General features: G+C 46.4%; 1 protein-coding gene across 4 annotated transcripts in view; it reads left to right on the top strand.

Moving 5' to 3' along the window:
- The window catches only part of CTNNA3 (catenin alpha 3), a 1001628-nt gene that overhangs the window by 753388 nt on the left and 235241 nt on the right, over positions 1 to 12999 (top strand). For all 4 annotated transcript variants that reach the window (XM_077350757.1, XM_077350756.1, XM_077350758.1 and 1 more), the window contains one exon: positions 7926 to 8126. In XM_077350757.1, coding sequence (XP_077206872.1) covers positions 7926 to 8126 — 201 coding nt within the window. The remainder of the gene's footprint in view (positions 1 to 7925; positions 8127 to 12999) is intronic.

The raw sequence follows: 12999 nt of genomic DNA, 5'->3' as shown, positions 1-12999 counted from the left end.
GCAATTATGTCGGAACAGCAGATGGTCATTATCCTCTGACAATATTTTATTGGCGTCTCTGAAATGGATAGCACTTAGCAGTGCATAATCGGAAGTGATGTTCACTCTGTTAGTCACATTGCACGAGGAGTAAAACACGTTGCAGAGATGTCTGCAGTCATATAATGCTAATGGCGCAAAGGGAAAGAAAGATCTAAAATTTAAATGTTCACTTATTGGTTTCAAAGCGAATTTAGTTGTCATAAAAAGGTGCTGCTTTGACTGACGCCCTCTAGCTATTGATGAAAAAGTTACAGGTGTGTTCTGCGGAACTATGCAAACTTCATTTTCAGTCCTAACCTTGTGTGACCTTGAAAAAGTCATTTCACGAGCATTGTGTGATATCCCCCACCATTATGTTTCTTGTAGTTGCAGGTTAGATGTTTTCAGTGTGCTTTGACAACTAAAGGTAAAGATACCCCCTGTGCAAGCACCGGGTCATGTCTGACCCTTGGGGTGAAGCCCTCTAGCGTTTTCATGGCAGACTCAATGTGGGGTGGTTTGCCATTCTCTTTCCCAGTCATTACCGTTTACCCCCCAGCAAGCTGGGTACTCATTTTACCGACATCGGAAGGATGGAAGGCTTTGTCAACCTTGAGCCGGCTGCTGGGATTAAACTCCCAACCTCATGGGCAGACAGCTTTGACAGCTAGAAGACAATATTTTCATTTATGCTGCTGAAAGTTGCTCAGTCCTTTCTCACTACCCTCTTTTGGGTGAGTAAACATCGATAAGAAATGAAAGGTTCTCTGTTCTTTAGCCCAATATGTTGTACCATGAAGTTAAGAATGTTTAAATACTTCGGACAAGTCATTGGGAGAAAGTTAGTATGTCTACTTTGAGTTGACGGGCAGAGGCAGCTCAGATGAAGGGGTACTGAACAAGGAATGGTTAATGTGTTATACCAGTCTGAGAACATTTGGTTGACAGGATATTCAAGTGGAACTCCACAGTTGAGAGTGTCCATTAAGAATGGTGGCTAGCAGTGGCAATTGAGAATGGCTGCTGGAACAGCCAGAGTGCAGTTTAGAATACTAAAAGATTGAGGAGTATCCAGTATTAAGGAAGTGGGATCAGTTGTTGTTAGTAGGAACTAGTTCGTACTAAAAATAAATAATCCCTATCCTGTGTTTAAGAAGGAAAATTGAAACCAGATGTTCCTGTCTTCATAAACTTTAGTAATTTCATGACAAAGAAGCTTATGCTGCCAAGATATCGCTCTCCACAGTTTAAAAGACCTGCCTTCTTGTGAAAAATTACCTACTGTCTAACAAAGTCACCTCATTCCTGTTGACTGTCCAACTTCTAAGGTTCAACCTAATACCTACCTGACCATCTGACTTGATCCTGTCCCCCAAACAGTGCAATAAAGCAGCTTGCTTGTTTGGAAATGCTATTAGCCTCTCTTGTGCTATAACTTAACTTACACAAATGAAGGGTTTTTGTTGGTTCCCCTGTACCTTTGTCTGGGTTAGCACATATTTATATTCATTTAAACAACTGGGTGGGGCAGATAGTGAAAGGAAGAAGGGACTGCCCACCTAAAGAAAATTTAAAAAAAAGCGTTTTGCTGACTGAGTCAGACCATTGATCTGTTTACTCTTAGGGGCTGAGGAATCTTAGCTGGAGTTTTGTCACATCAAGTACAACCTGGTTGTTTTAACTGGAGACACCATGGACTGAATCTGGGGCATTCTGTAGATCAGTGGTTCTCAACATGGGGATCAAGACCCCTTTGTGGGTTCAACAGCCCTTTCACAGGGGTGTGAGCAGCTTGTGGCAGTGTGAGCAGCTTGGCCGGGGGGGAAGGGGGCGCTGCCACTTTTGCTGCTCCTCCTGCAGGTCCCTGCGCTCAGCCACCAGCTGCTCCAGCAGTGCCTCCAGCGTAGTGCAGTCTCCCGCCAGGCACTCCAGGTGGCGGCACAGCTTGGCATGAACAATGGATCTTCATGCCATTGGTCAGTTTTGGTTTAATTTCTGTGAAAGAACCCTTGCATAATTTTATGGTTGGGGGTCACCACAACATGTAGAACTATTAAAGGGTTGTGGCATTAGGGAGGTTGAGAGCCACTGCTGTAGATGAAGCAGAATCTCTGCCACTCAATCCATGGCCTCTCTCTTTTTGAGTAAAGTGCCTGCTTGTTGCTATGTAGGATGTGGGTGGCAGGCAATGGCTGGGTGACAGAAAGGATGAAGGCAAGCCTTCCCCATTTCCTCCCTTTCCTGTTTCATCCTCTGAGCTGCACAAGGCAGTTCCAAAGATGCCTGATGGAAAATGGTCTGAGTCTTTGGAAGTACATTTTTCATGGGGTACTGCATGTTGGCATAACAGTGTCCAGGATGTCCAGAAGCAGGTGAGGAAAATGTGAGGGAAGGCCAGAACTTCTTATGTGCTTTCCTCTGCCTACTTTCTCTCACTTGTCACTTGTTAGTCCACCAATGTCCCAATGGGCCAGAAACCCCTGAATTCCCAGGAAACCCCTCCCAGGGGCACTCCTCCTGGCAGGAGCTAGCACCTGTCGGTAACTCCTCCATGGAGGGAGAATGTCATCGGATCAGGGGGGAGAAACCCTCATAATGGACGTGCCAGAGCTCCTTCAGCATTACGAAATCAACCCCACCAGCCAAGCCCAGCAGCAGGGAAAGGACCGGAGTGGGGAAGGGCAGGAGACTCCGGGTGCAACTTTCTCCTAAACACCACAGCTGGGGCTGCGGAAGCATAGGAGTGGTGGGGACCATAGCTGGGAGGAGGGGTGGGAAACATTTGGAAAAGTGCGATCCCTCCCTGGAGCAAGGACCTTGAGATCATGAAGACGTGGGGAGAAGGGGGTAAGGCTGGCTCAGGGCTTTGAAGCCTCAGGTGGGATGGAGTTGGAAAACTGGGAGGAAAGAAAAGGAGGCTCCAGAAGGGAGGTCAGGGAGGAACTGGGTGGCTAAGTTAGCGACACTAACTACCTTGCCCACCAGGGCAAGGTGACAGCTTAGCCTCTTGGTGACAGCCTAGCCAAGCCCATTTTGAGACCTCTTGGAACCTCCCAGGAGGAGAAGCAGAGTATGCCAGGATGGTGGTGTGCGGTGACTGAGGGGCGTGACACCATTCTTTGAAGGTGACTGAGGGGCCTGACACCATTCTTGGGTATGACTTTGGGAGCAGATCAGAGTGGGATGAGTTATTCTGGTACTCTCATGGCTTTCTGGATGATAGTCCTATAGGCCAGTGGTCCCCAACCCCCGGTACAGGGACTGGTACCAGTCCGTTGATCAGTTGGTACTGGGCTGTGGCTCCTCCTCGTCCTCCTCCCCGGCTGCTGCCTCAGGGACTACCCTGCCACTCTGCCACTTGCTCACCTTTGGTGCTCTCCAGTGGCCGCCATGGCTGGAGCTCCCCCTCGGCATGGCACTGAGCAGCTGCTGCTGGCAGTGCCCCTCAGCAGGCAACAGGAAGTCGGGGCCATCGGCAGGCAAGCAAGTGGAGCAGGGTCTCAGGTGGTGGCAGCAACACCCCTCGGCAAAAGACTACCCCCCCGGGCCTCAGTAAAATTGTCAAGCATTGACTGGTCCCCGATGATAAAAAGGTTGGGGACCACTGCTATAGGCTTTCCAAATAAGAATATAAAAAATGAATCTGACTTCTTAACTTTTGGGGGCTATGTTTAACTGAACCCAGATGAAAATCAAGGTCAAGATCATATTTGCCCATCATCAACTCTCTTCCTCAACCATCCGTTTGCAATATGAGGATAATGTTGCAAGATGTACGTGAAGGTGTATTTGGAAGATGTATGTCAAGTTCTTTGAACATTGAGAACTGCTATATAAATGCTAAATATATTGTTATTATTATCATTGGCAGACGTACCCTTTCTTTAATTGTGCAGTTACTTTGTGGAATATCATATATCATATACATATATATAATCTTATCCAGTATTTCTCACTGTTTTCCCCCCAGTTCAGGGAGGGTGGTTTTGAAACCTCTGTAGCAGGGGTAGTCAAACTGCGGCCCTCCAGATGTCCATGGACTACAATTCTCAAGAGCCCCCTGCCAGCATTCGCTGGCAGGGGGCTCCTGGGAATTGTAGTCCATGGACATCTGGAGGGCCGCAGTTTGACTACCCCTGCTCTGTAGAGTCTCAAGCCAGCAAAGTGATTATCTGCAGTGCTAAAATAAGCCAAATTGCTCCCTGTGCTCTGGCAATTTCTTTATTAATAAGCACTAATTTTAGGAAACATTTTTCCTCCCAATTTTTAGCTGTTTTTGGATTCTTAGAAATAGCACACATATTTTTTAACCATTTCCCTGTCGCCTAAGGAACCCCTGCCACCCATTTAGCAGTATCTATCCGGGCCACTGAGCCTCTTGTGGTGCAGAGTGGTAAGGCAGCAACATGCTGTCTGAAGCTGTCTGTCCATGAGGTTGGGAGTTCGATCCCAGCAGCCGGCTCAAGGTTGACTCAGCCTTCCATCCTTCCGAGGTTGGTAAAATGAGTACCCAGCTTGCTGGGGGTTAAACGGTAATGACTGGGGAAGGCACTGGCAAACCACCCCGTATTGAGTCTGCCATGAAAATGCTAGAGGGCGTCACCCCAAGGGTCAGACATGACTTGGTGCTTGCACAGGGGATACCTTTACCTTTACCTTTTATCCGGGCCACTGCCTCCTTCAGCAGTTTCTGATTTACCCCTGTCCCTTCTTTCTTGCTGCTGCTAGAATTGCTAGTCCCCATGTCCCACCCTGGTTTTACAGCTCATCTCCAGGTGAGAGAGATCATCCCCTAAATGAGCTCCCGGAGGAACCTGGCACAGTTCTTCAAGGCCTGCAAGACGCGGTTCTTCCCCTAAGCTTTTGGTCGGGGCCAGAAACTTTAAAACATCTGTGGCCCTCCCCTACAAAGCACCCCCACTGAGAGACATCTAGTTTGGAGACATATGAAGAGGGGGAATATCTGCAGGCTGCTATTAATGCTAATGATGATGATGGAGAAAGTGAAGAGGAACTAAAGAGCCTGTTGATGCGGGTGAAGGAGGAGAGTGCAAAAGTTGGCTTGAAACTCAACATCAAGAAAACGAAGATCATGGCATCCGGCCCTCTCAATTCATGGCAAATAGATGGGGAAGAAATGGAGATAGTGACAGATTTTATTTTCCTGGGCTCCAAGATCACTGCAGATGGGGACTGTAGCAAAGAAATTAAAAGACGCTTGCTCCTGGGGAGGAAAGCTATGGCAAATCTAGACAGCATCCTAAAAAGCAGAGACATCACCCTGCCAACAAAAGTGCGTTTAGTCAAGGCTATGGTATTCCCAGTTGCAATGTATGGCTGCGAAAGTTGGACCATAAGGAAGGCCGAGCGTCAAAGAATTGAGGCTTTTGAACTCTGGTGCTGGAGAAGACTCTTGCGAGTCCCTTGGACTGCAAGGCGAACAAACCGATCAGTCCTAGAGGAGATCAACCCTGACTGCTCTTTAGAAGGCCAGATCCTGAAGATGAAACTCAAATACTTTGGCCACCTCATGAGAAGGAAGGACTCCCTGGAGAAGAGCCTAATGCTGGGAGCGATCGAGGGCAAAAGAAGAAGGGGACGACAGAGAATGAGGTGGCTGGATGGAGTCACTGAAGCAGTAGGTGCAAACTTAAATGGACTCCGGGGAATGGTAGAGGACAGGAAGGCCTGGAGGATCATTGTCCATGGGGTCGCGATGGGTCGGACACGACTTCGCACATAACAACAACAACATTAATGCTAATGTATCACTTATGTTTTTATCTTGTTTAAGATTGCTAATTTTAACCCACTTTGTACACTGCCCTAAGCCATTTTGGGAGAGTGGCATAGAAAACTAAAATAATAAATGGCTGCTTTGTAGGGTGGACCCCATAGCATTGCATTCCACTGAGGTCCCCGCACTCCAGAGAGCCAGTTTGGTGTAGTGGTTAGGAGTGCGGACTTCTAATCTGGCATGCTGGGTTCGATTCTGCGCTCCCCCACATGCAACCAGCTGGGTGACCTTGGGCTCGCCATGGCACTGATAAAACTGTTCTGACCGAGCAGTAATATCAGTGCGCTTTCAGCCTCACCCACCCCACAGGGTGTCTGTTGTGGGGAGAGGAATGGGAAGGCGACTGTAAGCCGCTTTGAGCCTCCTTCGGGTTGGGAAAAGCGGCATATAAGAACCAACTCTTCTTCTTCTTCAAACCCTCCCCACTCCTGGCTCCACCCCCTCCAGGTATTTCCCAACCCAGAGCTGGCAACCCTTGCTACAACACAGGGTCATAGCAAAGGCACTCTGCTCACAGATCTACAGAGGGAAAGACAAGGGAGCAGAATGAAGCATAGCCCCATAACATGCAATCCCAGCTAAAATAAAAACCTAGTGCTGTACCGGTCTTTGTTCCAGTTTAGCGGGCTGTTTTCCTTTGTTTTCATTGCCATGGGATCTTGCTCGCCTGCTTGCTTTCCTTGCTGGTGATGAGATCTGGTTTAATTAGAGCAGAGCAAACGATGGCCCAGCAGCTGAAATGGAAACTCATCACAAGGCTAACTGTGCAATTTTCTAAGAACATTTTGAATACTAATATATAGCATTTGGAATTGTGGGGGAAACTCTGGAAGGTATTGGAATCTACCTAACCTGGATGGCCAAGCTAGCCTGATCTCATCAGACCTCAGAAGCTAAGCAAGGTCAGCCCTGGCTAATACTTGGATGGGAGTCCAAGGAAGTCCAGGGTTTTTCTGCAGAGACAGGCAATGGCAAGCCGCCTCTCAACATGTATTGCCTTGAAAATACGAGAGGGCCGTCATGACCATTTATGCACTGGAGGTTTCATGCCGGCCTGCAAGCTGGAGTTTTAGTCATGGCAGATTGCCCCACCTCTTCCTGCACCCACATTGGGGAGCATTTGGCCTGGTGCACCTCATCTGGCCCGGATTTCTGCTCCTGCACGGGAGCTGGGGCAGTGAAGTTCCCAGTGCATAAACGGTCCATGAGTCACCAGCAACATGAAAGCACTTTCCACCACTGTTGGGAAGGTATATGTGCTTAGTAGCTTGGATAAAGCCTAAACAGGGAGAATGGAATATATGAACAGAGCAAGTAGCTGCAGAAGTCAACAGGTGTATGGCCAGCCATCCTTGGGAGGTAGAATGCCAGAGGGTATTTTAAGTACCATTAGGAAGAACCAGAATAATAAATGGCTGTGGCAGAGGCATATCATCAGCTACTGATATGAAAATTAGTTTGAAAACCAAGGATCAGCTATCTACTCAATTGTGAAGTTTCTTACATGAGCTCGGATATCTTTCAGATAAAGCCATCTCACAGGGCTATTTTAAGGATAAAGCACAGATGGAATTGTGACTGGTACATACAACCCTGGACTCTCAGAAGGGAAAGATTTAAAAAAAAGTAAGGCAAAAAGCTATGGGGGGGGGAATTCAAGGAACCTTTTCAGTCTGTTTTAGTTATAATTAGTTTAGTTATAATTTAGCTGATAAGAAAAATCAGCTGATAAGAAAAGCATAAGAATGCAACAAAACACCATAAAAACACAGTAACACACAGTAAGAAACAATAACGACCATCTACAATAATGCAATGCATTAAAAATAGCACTGAAAAAAGCACTATTCACGCTTAAGGAGAGAAAAAAAGGAAATGATCTTGTTCTGCGATGTATCACTTAACAACAGAATTAAACATTTTCTATTGAGGCTTGGAAAGATGCATTCCAATTCCCATCTCCCTCGCTTTCATATTTGAAATCTGAGCTTGAATATAAATCATTGGGTTTAATTTGCCTCAAATAGCGTCAGCTGCGGCAAAACTGTATCCCACTGAGCCAAGTAAGTTGGATGAAATAATCCTTTTCTGTTTATGTCTCTTTCAGAAAGCCACATCCTTGAGGATGTAAACAAATGCATTATGGCACTAAGAGAACAGAATGCCGATGATTTAGATCGGGCCGCTGGGGCCGTCCGTGGGCGTGCCGCAAGAGTGGCGCACATTGTTTCCGGTGAGATGGACAGTTATGAACCCGGAGCTTACACTGAAGGAGTGATGGAAAACGTACAGTGTCTTACAAACGCTGGTAAGTGCCCTTTCTGTGCCTGTATTTTTACAAACCTATTTTCTCGGGAAATGTACATTATGCGGCTTTTATTCACCATTGTGAAACCAAACGGATACCAAACACATTATACCCTGTTTTATTTATATATGCACGCTACTTTACCATAGATATGTAACTGAGGACAAAAATAGGTGTCAGTTTGAAATGCAATGATTGTATGACATTTTGTTAGTAGGTTGAGGAGGGGGAAATGACTGCAGTTTCATCCCAAGAGAAATTGCATGAGAAATCTGAACTTTTATATCAGTCAGTCACTCAGATCTTTTATTACGGTCATAGACCAGCATAAGGAAATTAATGTAGAAACCTTTGACCGTGTCTCCTAGTTTATCAATAAGCGATTGAAAGATCTTTAGTAACTCTGGAATTTTCTTCCATCCTAATTTTCTTTTGTATAAACCCTAGATTCTAATTCTAGTAGTTACTGGGATATGTTCTTTATTGTGTACAGCTGGCTGAAGTTTAATGGATACATATATACACTATTATATCTCTATTTTACTATATTATCATAGTTTCAATTCTAATGTAATATAATGTACTAGGGACCAAGCCCGTTGTACTTGTAAATACAATAGGTGCTAGGTGTGCTTTTGGGACCGGGGGGAAGGCTTCCTTTCCCCCGGGCCCAGAAGCACACCCGTGGCCTCCTTGAAGGCTGGACTCTGAGGCAGTGTACGATTTTGAAGTCCCACCTCCAAAACCTGAGGAAAATTTTTAACCCAGGGGTAGCCAACCTCCAGGTGGGGCCTGGAGAGCTCCTGGAATTACAGCTCATCTTCATAGTATAAAGATCAGCTGCCCCGGCAGAAAGGGCTACTTTGGACAAGGTTGTGGTAGAGAAGAAACATTTAAGGCCTCCCACAAAGGTTGTTGTTGAATTGAAGGACTTGAGGCCTACTGCACAAGGTTGTTGTGCAGACGAAACAGAAGACAAAAGAACCTCCGCAACAGCATCCAGTTTCGTTTGCAGAATAACGCTGTGCAGTAGCCTCAAATCTGCAGAGAGTTGCAAAGAAGAAATACACATGGCTTGGCTGTGCCTAACCCCCCCGGGCAGAGCAGTATTTTAAGTGAGAAGGGGCTTTTCTGTGGCCTCCCTGTCAGCCATTTGGCAGAAAGAGAAATCCCCCCCAAAAAAAGAATGCCCACTCCCATGCCCTTAGGCTCCCCTGTGTTGCTCTCAGAAACACCTCCCTCCCCTCAGTCAGGGGCTGTCAGAGGCTCCTTTGCAGCAGGCCTGAAGGGAGGGGTAGGGAGCGCACTCTCCAGCCTCCTGCCAGCTCTGTCAGTGATCTTAGGAAATTTACAGTTGGACATGACAGTTAGGACAGTCTTGGGGCAAAAAGGGCTGGCACAGCCTGTCCAAGGGGCTGACTGGCAGCCATGTCTCCAGACTGTCCCTAGCTGGGCTGGGTGGGCAAAGCAGGTGGATGGAACTCTGGTCTGTCCTGGTGAGGGCCCAATCAGAAGGTACTTTGCACCTTCCAATTTGCCTCTCCGATTGTCAGTCCAGGGCCAAGGGGCCAATGGCCCCTGTTTCCTATCCTGGACTCAGCCTACCCCCCTTAGCCTTAGCGAATTATTTATACTGCTCCCCGAGCGGTTTACAGATAATAATTATTTTATTTTTATAGCCCACCCTTCCCAGCTAGCTCCGAGCAGCAACAAGGCATATACTAGTAATAATGTTATACTGATAACTATTATTTTTTTTAAAAAAATTAGAAATATTAATGAAATCTATACAATATAATTGGGTGTATGTACTTCCAATTACATGTTGAACTTTCCAAAGCCTCCAGGCAAAGCTCTACCTACACCTGGATGCTTTGGAACGTTCAACATGCAACCCCCTACATCCCCAGGTTAAGCTTCGCCTGCGAAGGTGGGGGAGTATTTAAAAGGAGCACACTGCCATGCTATAGCTGATTGTGACAGCTGTAATCTGAGGCCCCTTCCCTGTGAATGCCCCCTGGCTGTCTTGGCAGGCTGGCGGGGAGCGTATAAAGGGACCATCCCCAGCATGATCATGACAGTCCAGCAATAATGTCATGATCAGCTGTAACACAGGGCCCCACTGGGTTTACAAATTCCCCACCCACCTTGGCAAGCTGGCCAGGAGCATTTAAACCTTTTACAGCTGAATATGACAGTCCTGTGGGGCTGTCAAAATCAGCTGTAATGTGGGAGACTGGCTGTCTTAGCTTGTAGCCAAGGCCCAAAACATTTAAAGAAACCATGTCTCCCCCCCCCCCCCATGTTATAGCTGAGTATAACTGCCCTATGGGGCTGTCATAGTCATCTGAAACAAGAGGTAGGGATGGACTGACTTTAAATGCTCCTGGCCTTGAGTGTCCCCCCCCCCCATTTCACAGCTGACTATGACAGTGCTGTGGCTTTCATGATCAGCTGTCAGGTGGCTTGCGGTCCTTTCAATACTCCCTGAGTCTCTTTGCAGGCTGGGGAGGTGTATTGCCAGGGAGCAGGGATGGCCTAGAGCCCATTGTACTTTTGGTACATTGGAATTTACTGCTTAGTTATATTAATAAATTGTCTTCACTAAAACCTTATAAAAGGGAATTCTGTTTCTGCTAGGAAGCTGGTGTTTTGTGGATCTGATTTGTAGGTTTGAATACTAGGTTAATATATTAAGCTAGGTTATTGTCTGACAGTATTGGACTGGTCAGTTGACCTAGGAGTTTTGGGCTGATACTGATGTCCCTTGCTCCAATCATTCCAGGGTTTCGAGCTGGAATCCTGTGCATTGATGCTCCTTCAGTGCTTTGGCAAGGTTCAAACTACATTAAAGCTTATATTTCTAAGGACGTTTTCTTGGGAGTAAGTCCTGATGAGTAACATAGGACTTACTTCTGAGGAGACCTGTTCGGAATGGCTCTCTTTACGCCGGAGGCACCATCATTTCTCCTGAAATGAAGCTGGCATGTGTGTGTGTGTGTGTAGGGGGGGCTACTACAGATTTAATTACAGCACCAATGAGGGGGAGGGATTTCGATCTGGGCTATTTTCTAATCAAAGTAATTCTCTCCCCTCCATCTTCTTTTCCCATCTACAAGGGTAAGATACAAAGGCCCTGTAGACTTTACTCCTGAGCCCAGGAAAGCAGCGTTAGAACCCTGAAGACAGAGTGTCCGGCCTGGTCATTTATACCAGAGGTAGTCAAACTGCGGCCCTCCAGATGTCCATGGACTACAATTCCCATGAGCCCCCACCAGCAACTGCTGGCGGGGGCTCATGGGAATTGTAGTCCATGGACATCTGGAGGGCCGCAATTTGACTACCCCTGATTTATACTGAAAATGTAGTATGGAAAAGCAGCCTGTGGGGTGGTCAGGTGTTAGCAGAAAGGATCTTCAAAACAGCAGTCAGGTCTGAGTGGGTAAGAATATTTCAACTGATACCTGAAAGAAGAGATGGCAGCATCTGATAAAAATATCTAGGGAGGGTATTCCAAAGCTTGGGTCCCTTTGCAAAGAAGGCCCTGTTTCTGGTAACTAATCTTAAGGGCATGGGCATGCTCACCTGGAAGGACTGCAAGTCATGTGACTGTTGTCAGTGATTTTTTTTTTCAAGAATGACTGTACTGTACTAGAATCAGAGTCCGGTAGCACCTTTAAGACCAACAAAGATTTATTCAGGGAATATATAGCAAAAATCAGTTCTGTTACATCAGTAGACTGTGTCACAACCAAATACAGCCAGTGATAATCCTTTGTCAAAACAGCCAATCAATCCCCTAGCACAGGGGTAGTCAAACTGCGGCCCTCCAGATGTCCATGGACTACAATTCCCAGGAGCCCCCTGCCAGCATTAGCTGGCAGGGGGCTCCTGGGAATTGTAGTCCATGGACATCTGGAGGGCCGCAGTTTGACTACCCCTGCCCTAGCATTTCGTGTACTTTATACAGGGAGAAACCAAACTGCATTTTATTAGTGATCAAAGGTTCTCACCTCCCCATATGTTGCTTGCTCCATCCATCTCCATACGGAATTGATAACATGAATTGATTTTTGCTATTTACTAGCTCACCGTTTTGAGTTGAAAGTTAAAGGATAGACTCATCTGCATCCAGGTGTGGTCCCAAATAATTGGTACAAGATGGAACAGAATTCAGAAAGACCAGTTGACTCTTGTGTTTCTTTCTCCCTGTTCCTTTTTCTCTGGAATTCTGTAAGAAGACGCTGAACCCTTGTGGCGCAACTCACTTTTTTTTCATTATCTCTTGAATGGAACAACTGGAAATTATACCCCGGTCCTGGATAGGAATGCAGCCTTTCCTCATTGGCATTTTGTTCAACTGCATTGTGAATTGTCACTGATTGCTGTTCCTTGGCACAGCTGTTGACAGTAATGTACCTGTGTCTAAATATGTCCTTAACAAAAGGCAGCTGCTAATACTGCTTTCTGCTTAGGAAAAGTTGGTCCTAGCCTCATCAGCAGAATGTGGAACATCACGATACCATATCCTTCAATAATTTAGCTAAAATGAAACGTAACACTGATGCCTCAGACAATTTGTACCATGTGCACTGAGTAAACCTGGAACCATAAGAGAGCCTTTCCCCAAGGAAGCAAAATGTGGATAATGTCAAAGTTGTTCCAAGCAGGAACCAATCAGCATTGAGGTATAGTTTTCACAAAATGTGTCTCCCTGTTTTGTTTCTTGGAGATGATTATTTTCATAAAAGGCTTCATTCAGATGTGGACCAAATGGAGAGGGTGCAGAGGAGAACAGAGAGGATGAGCCAGGGCCTGGGGAACAAGCCATTTGAAGAAAGGCCGAAGGACTTGGGAATGTTTAGCCTGGAGA

This window comes from Paroedura picta, chromosome 8 (assembly GCF_049243985.1).
Source record: "Paroedura picta isolate Pp20150507F chromosome 8, Ppicta_v3.0, whole genome shotgun sequence".
In the NCBI taxonomy this organism is placed as follows: Eukaryota; Metazoa; Chordata; class Lepidosauria; order Squamata; family Gekkonidae; genus Paroedura; species Paroedura picta.
The sequence above is the reverse complement of the archived record's forward strand: the minus strand, read 5'-3'. Positions and strand labels throughout refer to the sequence as shown.